The sequence below is a fragment of the Lycium barbarum genome, chromosome 12 (assembly GCF_019175385.1).
Source record: "Lycium barbarum isolate Lr01 chromosome 12, ASM1917538v2, whole genome shotgun sequence".
In the NCBI taxonomy this organism is placed as follows: domain Eukaryota; kingdom Viridiplantae; phylum Streptophyta; class Magnoliopsida; order Solanales; family Solanaceae; genus Lycium; species Lycium barbarum.
The window spans coordinates 85482950-85492460 of record NC_083348.1 but is presented as its reverse complement, the minus strand read 5'-3'; the positions used below and the strand labels follow the sequence as shown (position 1 = coordinate 85492460).

At 35.3% G+C, this 9511-nt stretch overlaps 1 protein-coding gene across 1 annotated transcript; it reads left to right on the top strand.

Moving 5' to 3' along the window:
- The first annotated feature begins 2697 nt into the window (after positions 1 to 2697).
- On the top strand, positions 2698 to 5694 carry LOC132622770 (uncharacterized). The gene is made up of 3 exons (XM_060337433.1): positions 2698 to 2919; positions 4830 to 5029; positions 5165 to 5694. The coding sequence occupies exons 1-3, from the start codon at positions 2830 to 2832 to the stop codon at positions 5421 to 5423; spliced, it is 549 nt and encodes a 182-aa protein (XP_060193416.1). The 5' UTR covers positions 2698 to 2829; the 3' UTR covers positions 5424 to 5694.
- Positions 5695 to 9511: the final 3817 nt, after the last annotated feature.

The window sequence follows — 9511 nt, the reverse complement described above, 5'->3', positions numbered from 1 at the left end:
ATTATAACTTATAAACAAGTACTCCTTCCTCCTAATTTGTTTGTCACTTTTCGTTTTCTGAAAGCTAAATTAATTGTTCTTTAATCGTAATTTTTTCATGTCTTTAAAATATTTTAAATTATTGACTATGGTGACTTATAATATTTTTTACGTAATTTTTAAATATTTAAATTTATTTCGAAAAATTTAAGAGGAAGTGACATAAATACAAGTAAATGAGTAAAACATTTCATAATCTACAACTATTAATTAAATTACACGATCTACAATATATACTCTATATTTAGGGTATATGTATAATTTTATACCATAAATAAAAAAAATTATTATGAATAAAAGGCTAATAATAAGGAGTTTCCTATATTAGTGTTAAACAAATTAAATACATATCAAAACACATTAATTACTTTTCTAAACATTCCAATATAGTCAGCTAGCATTAATCCATAAATAGTATACTACTGTTTATATGATATATATTATACAATTCCTTGAACAAGTATATATATATTCTTGTACTTATATGTACATATATTTCACTATTATATACTATATATAATATTATTTTTTATGTATATTAACTAGTGTATACTATATATAAATAATTTCTTTTGTATATTAGACAAAAAGTATTATATATATATATATATATTTGACCACATATATTATTGTATATATTAGGCATATATTGTTTATCATATTAAATATATACAAATATAAATTTAATTGATTTAAGTTTTCTATTTTCATGGAAGAGAGAGAAAAAAATTGAATAGAAAATATGTGATGGCATAAAGTAAGCCAAGTATAATGGGATGGGGTGTCAATTATTAATTAAGATTCAATTTTAGTGGTAATTCATAAGTAATTATATTATTCTATCTATATATTGTATATTGTATACTTTATATGTTATTGTAGAGTACAATTGGTTGACACATAGAGTAATATATTCATATATTAGGTATATCGTAATATTATATACTATATAAACAAATAGTGTTATTATATTATGTACTATATATAATATACAAACTTAAATATACTAATTTCTACTATTATATTCATAAACATTTTGTATCATCTTTTCAGTTTAATATACTAATTTGAATATACCTTATACTTTCTAAGGTATATTTTCATATATCATATCTTTTCATGTACTTTTCTTAATATTAATATATTCAAATAATTTCTTTTAGTCACAAAAAAATATTTGAATCATCATCAAGTGAAATTAAAAAAGGAAGAATAAAAAGGAGGAAACGAAAGGAAAAACAAAAAGTCTTTTTAAAACAGTAGATAGAATCAGATATTTGAAGTTGATTTTGTTATGTTTATTTGGAAAATTACATTCTAATGATTTTGAAAGAAAGAGAATATAAAAAGTGGATATGCATTAATGGTAGTAACTCCTAAAATTAAGTATTATTGATATTTAAAAAGTTGTATTTTTGTAATTAAAAAGTTAAAATTTTGAATAAGTTGTATTTATGTAATTTTTTGAAAGTAGTTGTAATCTTTTTAATTACCATTTGAAAAAGTTGTATTTGTGTGACTTTCCATACGGTCAAAATTAAGAAGTTTGACTCTCGAAAGGCGAAAAGTGTCAAACAAATTAGGACAAAGGGAGTGGTATTATTGATGTTTTATAATTTTTTTTATTTTTGGTTTTTTATGTTTTATAACTTCTTACACTAGAACTCTTTATGTAAGTCGATTATTTATGTAGTAAAAAAATTGTACTCTGATAAAAATAGTAACTAATTTGATATCATAAGTTAAATTATATGATAGGGGTCGTTTTGTTCAATTGCCTGTGATGCGGAAAATTATAATGCATGAATTGTTTATGCACTGTGATACCTGCTCCAGAGGAAGGTACTGGTTCGAAATAATACAACTTTTCAAAATTTTAATAGCATGTTTGGCCAAGATTATAAAAATAGCTTTACTTTTCAAAAAAGTACTTTTGGCTAAAAGCAGTTTGTGTTTGACCAATTAATTTAAAAAGTATTTTTGAACAGCAATTAATGTTTGAATAAACTTTTAAAAAGTACTTTTAAATGTATTTTTCTCAAAAGTGCTTTTGGGCAAAAACTATTTTTTTTAACTTTTGAGAAACTGCTTCTGCTACTCTCCAAAAACACTTATTTTCTCTCAAAAGCTTGGCCAAACACCCCACTTTTTTAAAAAATAAATATTTTTGGGAGAAAAATAAGCTTGGCCAAACAGGCTATAAATCAGATGTCAAGTTTGGAGCTCAAATCCGGAATCTAATTTTCAGAATTGAAGCGCTTGGCATGTAGACTTGAAAATGCAGGTTGTCAAGTAATGTTATTTAAATTTATGTATACACATTTCCATATTATTTATGCTAAAGTATTGTATAATTTATTTATGATATTTTTCTTATACAGCTAAATAAATACTACTGTATATTTATCTCTTGCAAGATTTTATGTTTAGATTAATTGAGCCAAACCACCTCTTAGAGTATGTTACTTGGTGTAAAAACGTATTTTTATATTTTCATACATTGACAGCTGGTTTAGCATAGGAAGTAATATTGCCACAACGCTCTATACTTAAAACGTAATTTGGACATCTTCTCAGAGGACTCTTTCCATATGTTTGCACCTTTTGCTTCCTCACCAAGTACCCCTAATATTCAAATACTATATGCTTTTGTCTGTGTTTAATTTCTAACTTACGTATACGCATCTTACCTTTTTTTTTTTTTAAAATAAAAAATAAATAAATAACTTTATAAGTATATTTTCTTTGGGTTGCAGAGAGCAAAAAAAAAATAAAGTTGGTATAGGAAAGATGGCTTCAACAGTGTTACTAGTAGTTATTTTTGTGTTTGATCTGATTGCTTTTGGACTTGCTGTTGCTGCTGAGCAGCGGAGAGCTACTGTTAGTTCTTTTTCTTCTTCTTTTTTGCTCTTTCTTATTCTTTTGTTATTTTTCGTTCAGCTTTCAGTATCATATTATATACAGTAGGGTCTTTTGTTTTGGGTTGGTATGTTGAAAAATTGAATAGCTATTTTTAGGGGGTAAATCCTCAACCCTTTGTACACTATGAATAGTAAATATGATTGGATCAAGTGCTACATAGTTACTAGCTTGTTAAATGGATGTTCAATGAAAGACCAATAAGTTGATCTAATAAAATTTTGTAATAAAAGGGAAAGAAAGTTAGTTTAGCTGAGATGTTGAAGGGGGTTCTTTTGAATCTTGAACAAGTAGGGTCATGCCCCTCTTGAGACAATTATTGGCCTAGTACATGTGTCTGCTTGTTCTTGTCTACCAAATTATAGTCTTATTTCATTCAGAAGGCTTGTAAATAAGAAATTTACTATTTTGCAATCCAAACTTCTTGGGTTTGGGGATATCAGTCCTTTATGTATTCTGCTATATAAATGATCTCTTTAAGGCAAATTAGAGCTTCTCTAAGTTTTACACTTACCGCTACCCGGATTTATCTAAGTGTAACAAGTATGCTTCCATTATGTTTTATTGTTCGCAAAGTCCGCATTGATTCCCAGAAATTGTAGGTCTTTTGAGACAAATTCCTTGCATCTGATTGTTGATCTACCTCATTCCCTTTTAGTACCATCAATTGCCAGAGTGTCACGTCTATAGATTAGTCTGCATAGGCCGAGGCTTGTCATGATATCAATTATCAGGTCAATATTGTAACCTGAATGAAGGACTTGGTGACTTAGATGCCTTTGGCTATGTTGATCAAATATTTGAAGCTAGAAGCATTATGTAGCACAGTCACATCGTTATATAAGCACGTGAACAGAATTTCAAGTGTGACCAGAGATAATTTCCTATCCAACTTGTGGGGTGTAGGTTTATCCTAAATCAGAAGGAGTGTTAGTTATATTCTTAACTCAGCTGATCTAAAAAGGTTGTTTCAATGACTCTTTTAGATTGTACCTTGATGCTTTTTTTGAGATTTGGAAAATGAAATAGGAAAAGTAACTTGTTCAGTCACTCGAAGCAAAAAAGTATCTTGTTCAGTCACGTCGTCATGTAAATAGGTGACTGGCTTAGTAAGTGTGACCAGAGATATTTTCCTCTAAGTACATTTGACCTTGATGTAAAAGATACTATGCATCAAACTTTTTGCAGATTATATAATTGAAATCTGTTCAATTAGTACCTTCATGGTAATATTACATCTTGCTTAGTGTGTGTGTTGGGAGTTGGAGTTTCTCAAGTACAGGCGATCACAATCTTCTGTTATTAAATCTGTGATCAACCCCAATATGTAGGTCGCTTATGCTCTAGTAGACTTAACCTGTGTCGATTTCCTTGCTCAAATGCTAGTGGAGTGGAAGTTGTCTGAACTTGTTAGGAGTTACATGATCTGAGTGTGGTCAAATTTATCGTTAACTTTTCAAGGTTAGAACGGATAGGAACTAATCATGACAGAGTAGTTCTGCAAAGTATGACAACATTATCAAGTGACATGTACTGCAGTAGCTCAGACTTTTATTTGTAGAACTTTGATCGGCATATTCACAATGGAGATGGATTGTAGGGTTCATGCAAGGACAGTCAATAATCATCGTAACAGCCAACTTAGATGGTGGCCTAAGAGGAAACTTTAGGAGATCTCGGAGCAGTGAGAATAAGTAACAGATAGAAATCTAGATGTGTGATAAACTGCTAATTGATCAGGTTTAGTTTAATATGAAGGCATTTCTGACTTAGCTCTTTAGGGTATAAGGTCAATGGTTCTATACTTGAAAATAGTTAGTCTTTATAGTATACATTTTCAGTAAATTTAATTTTTGGGTTCTTTATTTCAGGCAACTATCAACAAAGATGCAGAGTATAATTACTGTGTGTATGAATCAGATGTTGCAACTGGCTTGGGTGTGGGTTCATTCTTATTCCTTTTGGCTAGTCAGCTCCTCATAATGTTTGCAAGTCGATGTTTATGCTGTGGGAGGGCACTCCGACCTGGAAAGTCAAGAAAATGGGCTATTCTCTTATTTATCACCTGCTGGTACGTTTCTCCTTAAACATATGGTTCATGAGCTGCATTTTGTTTCTTGCTAGCCAGAGTAGGGAAATAATGATTTCCGCTGATGGATCTAAGAATCTTATTTGAGTAACAAGTTTACTTTTCTGAACATTTCAGGGTCACATTCTTTATTGCTGAAGTGTGCTTACTGGCAGCTTCCGTTAGGAATGCCTACCACACGAAGTATAGGACTTACTTGACACAACATCCTCCGTCCTGTGAGGAGTTGAGAAAGGGAGTCTTTGGTGCTGGCGCTGCTTTCATTGTTTTCACTGGCATTGTCTCCGAGCTTTTCTATGTCAGCTACTCCAAGGCCGATGAAGGATCCATTCCTTCTAGAATGGATGGTGGTATAAGGATGAATGCTTTCAGGTGAACCCATTGAGGAGGAGACTTTGCTTGTACACTCACTAAACTTTGCATTGACCTTGAGAATGTGATTTTCCCTATTGGGTTGGTGATTTGACTTCAACAGAATTAGAGATTCTGATTATATGTTGTGACTGATGTGCATCCTTCATCATTGTCCAATATTGCTGAGTAAGGGATATAGATATAGATAGGTATCCTGCTACTTGTAAGTTCTGTTATACAATGTTGTTGAACAGAGTGTTTTTTGGGCCTGATCTACTGTTCCTGTTGTCATTTCCCGTTCTGTACTAGCATATTCATTTTTCTTGACAACCGAGAAATCTAGAGAACTACTTGCACACCGGTTGATAATGGGCTCGCCCCTCTATCCTTCTTTGTCTTCGAAAGGGTTGGACGTGCGCTTGACTCACACATCACACACTGCCTTCTTACCACTACACCAAAGCCCTCGGTGCCTGTACTAGCATATTCATTATAAACTAGCTTTCTTGGACTAAACTGGGTTCCCTTGTTTCTGGTTAGGTTTTTCTGTAGGAACAACAGAATAGCAAGCTATTTCTTTGATTTCCCTTTATCTTCTTTTTTGTTTTCTGGTGGATTTCAATCACTTATTTTATGTCCTTTTCTCATTGGGCAGCTTTCTGTTCTTATTTTTTTGCCAAGTATAGGGCCTTCTTGTCAAGGCAAAGTCACCACTCACCAACTTCACCATTAGCAAGTTGGACTTGATATTAGAGGTCATCTTCTTGAAGGGTCTACTAAATTATTTTCCATTATTAACATAATTTGTACGTACATATTTATTTCTAAATTGTTTTTTTTAAATAGGGTTGAATTTACTTTCTCTGATATTTATCTCCTACACAAATAAGAAAATGTCATTGCCCACATATACTTTCTTCTTTATCACTCAAATGAGAAGAGAATACCAGTTGTTATGAGATTGTAGTTGGCCATAGGCTTTATTATGATCAGTCTCAATACCACACGTTAGTCCATGTGCTCTCTTATAAAAGCATTAGACCAACTTTATGTAATATGCCACAAAGGGACCCGTGAACACAGAGTTATATATGTGGATTGTGGCTTCATTAAGCAGGCGTTTGGACGTGCGATTTCATGTAATGAGATGAAATTCTAAATTATTCAAAAAGATATGATTTGGGATTTCAAATTATGATTTTAAAATTTTTAAATGTAAAACTTGGCCCATAAGTTTATATTTATAAAAAAGACCCATAAATTGGTAGATATTTTTAACAATTACTCCCACTAACCATTTACCAACCTCATTAACTTCTACTAAACTTTATTTATGTTCTAACTGCTACCTAGTCATAGTTACATTACTATTCATGTTAAAACACTTAAGTTTGATTAATTTATGTTGTATTTTTTAGAAAGACATTCTAGTAGCGTATTAATTTTGTTAAGAACTATGACTTGCTCATTTGGTAAAATTGTATAAGAATTGGGAAAGTTTCGATAGTTTTCATAACTTATGGGGTTTTTATGTCTTTAGGAAAAATACAATCTAAGAAATTGTTCAAACATTATTCATCTCATGATTTCAAAATCATGTCCAAACGGCTTCTTTAAATGTACTTTTTTTTTGTGGGGGGACGTGATTGGACTCAAGTTTAAATTCTAGATTCACACGTTTTAAGTACAACACCCCTTATAGTGCGTTGTGCCATATTCGTTGAAATGTTACACTCTTTTCGTGATATTATTAAGTTGTTTGTTCTAAGGTTGAAGGTATATATAGGACCTTGAAAAAATTCAAGTGTGCAATGTGTTTTCTGAAAGTGGTAATTCATTTTTGTAAGGGATGATTAATCAACACAAAATGTTTTGAAACAAAAGCTACCTAAATAATTTGGGAGAAAACTTGTTAACTCTATATACGGTAAAAACCGGATACGAGGCAAACCGGTGGAACGAGAAACCGGATGAAGGAGTGAGAACGTGTCAGATACTATTCGCCCTTGACCGGGGTAATGGTTGGGCCGGAGCTAAGCGAAGAGACCGACGGATCTGCATTCTGCATCGTTGGAACGGCCAAGCCCTAGGACTCAGGCTTTCGTAGCCGTTGGTCCGAGTGGCTGTTATCCCGAGTGGCCGTTTGTCCGTGTGGCCGTTGCAGACAAGCCACACGCCAGTAACGTCAAATCATGGTCAACTACCTGCCATGTGTGTGTCAGACGGCGCCGTCAGTCTAATCCCACCAAATCCGTGCAGAGCAGTCCTTGTTATTATTATTTTATTATCTCATATTGTAAGGGAACCAGGGGAGTGCCACTATAAATAGAGCACATCCCCCTCCTTGGAGGGGGTTGGCTCCTCTTACTTCTTCAAGAACACATGTAATAGAAGAATCATATATATACAATCTTTATCATTATTCAATTCGGCCAAGACCGCCCCCCTTTTATTACTATTGCATTCCCTCCATCAAGTATCATATATTGTTCGTAAACGTTCATATCCTTGTCAAACTTGCATCATTAGCCGCTTTATTAAGGAACCCTCAAACATTCATTTTCTCTATCTAGTATATATCAAGAACAAAGTACATATCCTATACCCGCTTACAAATTTAATTGATTACCCGAATCCGGGGTAAACAGTTTGGCGCCCACCGTGGGGCTAGGATAATAGTGGTCTTTGGCCTTGATTTCTACCATATTCATCAAAACTAAAAGCGTCCCTGCCCATCTCTGTGAAAACGGTCCAAATGGCTGACGTCGAACAATCCGGTCACGTCAATAATACCGAGATCGTGGCGGAAAACAAAGGGAGAGGACTGCGGGCATTGCCGAATCCCGCTGATCCGAACCCCATTAATTCAAGGGAAGGACTCAATCGGTAAAATACCGTAGATCAAGAGAACGCCGTCCCACCGGCCACCGATCCTCTAAACACTCACCATTCCGTTACGTTGTCCCGGGATTGGGGCCGGACGGAACCGGACGCACCAAACGACGACATTAACTTACGTTTAATCTTCGAAATGTTGCAGGAACAGAGGGCGGCAATCGCCGAGCAAGGATTAGCAATTGCCCAACTGCAGAGTGGAAAGGGTGAAGCAGGGCCGGTAAAGGCAAAGGGTACAATGGAAACCGGAAGAAACGAAGCACGAATGGTCGAGAGTGACGGCTCCGGAGCCGGCACCTCAATTGAGGTCCTAAAGATGCTCGAAACCTTGGCGAAACGGGTGGATTCGACCGAAAAAAGGGTCGAGACGTACAGTTCTCGGGTGGACCAGATACCGGGGGCTCCACCTTTACTGAAGGGGCCGAATTCGAAAAGGTACATCCAAAGGCCTTTCCCACCGAGTGCGGCCCCGAAACTGATCCCGAAAAGGTTTAAAATGCCCGACATACAAAAGTATGACGGCACCACGGACCCGCACGAGCACGTGACCTCATATACTTGTGCCATAAAAGGCAATGATATGGAAGAATATGAGATCGAGTCGGTATTGCTGAAGAAATTTGGGGAAACTCTGTCGAAGGGAGCGTTGACGTGGTATGACCATCTACCCGAGCACTCGATCACTTCTTTCGAAATGCTGGCCGATGCGTTCGTGAAAGCACATGCCGGTGCGATAAAGGTGCAGGCCCGTAAGGCCGATATCTTCCGAATAACTCAGAGGGACGATGAGCTGCTACGGGAGTTAGTTACCCGGTTTCAGAGGGAACGGATGGAACTCCCCCCGGTGCCAGAAGAATGGGCCGCACAAGCTTTCACAAAAGGGCTCAACATGCTAAGTTCAGTTGCCTCGGCCAAATTGAAAGAAAATTTGCTGGAATACGAGGCCGTAACATGGGTCGATGTCCACAATCGGTATGAGTCAAAAATTCGGGTAGAGGATGACCAGTACGAGCTCTCTCCGGTAAAGTTAAGAGTGGATAGAGGGTTCGAGAAGTCGATAAAAGGTTATGAAGCGAAGTCTGAATCATTAAAATAAAGGTTTCGGCCATACTCCCACTCGGAGAGACCAAATTTCAGGTCGGAAAGGTCAAGGGAAAGCCCGAACCACCTCTCCGGTCAGGGTAGCAAACGGGTTGAGCGCCCGTCAAACAGCCG

Excerpts from the sequence above, each read along its gene's own strand:
- LOC132622770 (XM_060337433.1), top strand. The coding sequence starts at position 2,830 with ATGGCTTCAACAGTGTTACTAGTAGTTATTTTTGTGTTTGATCTGATT. Across the intron at positions 2,920-4,829 it reads CTGAGCAGCGGAGAGCTACT|GCAACTATCAACAAAGATGC; the intron begins GTTAGTTCTTTT and ends TCTTTATTTCAG. Across the intron at positions 5,030-5,164 it reads CTCTTATTTATCACCTGCTG|GGTCACATTCTTTATTGCTG; the intron begins GTACGTTTCTCC and ends TGAACATTTCAG.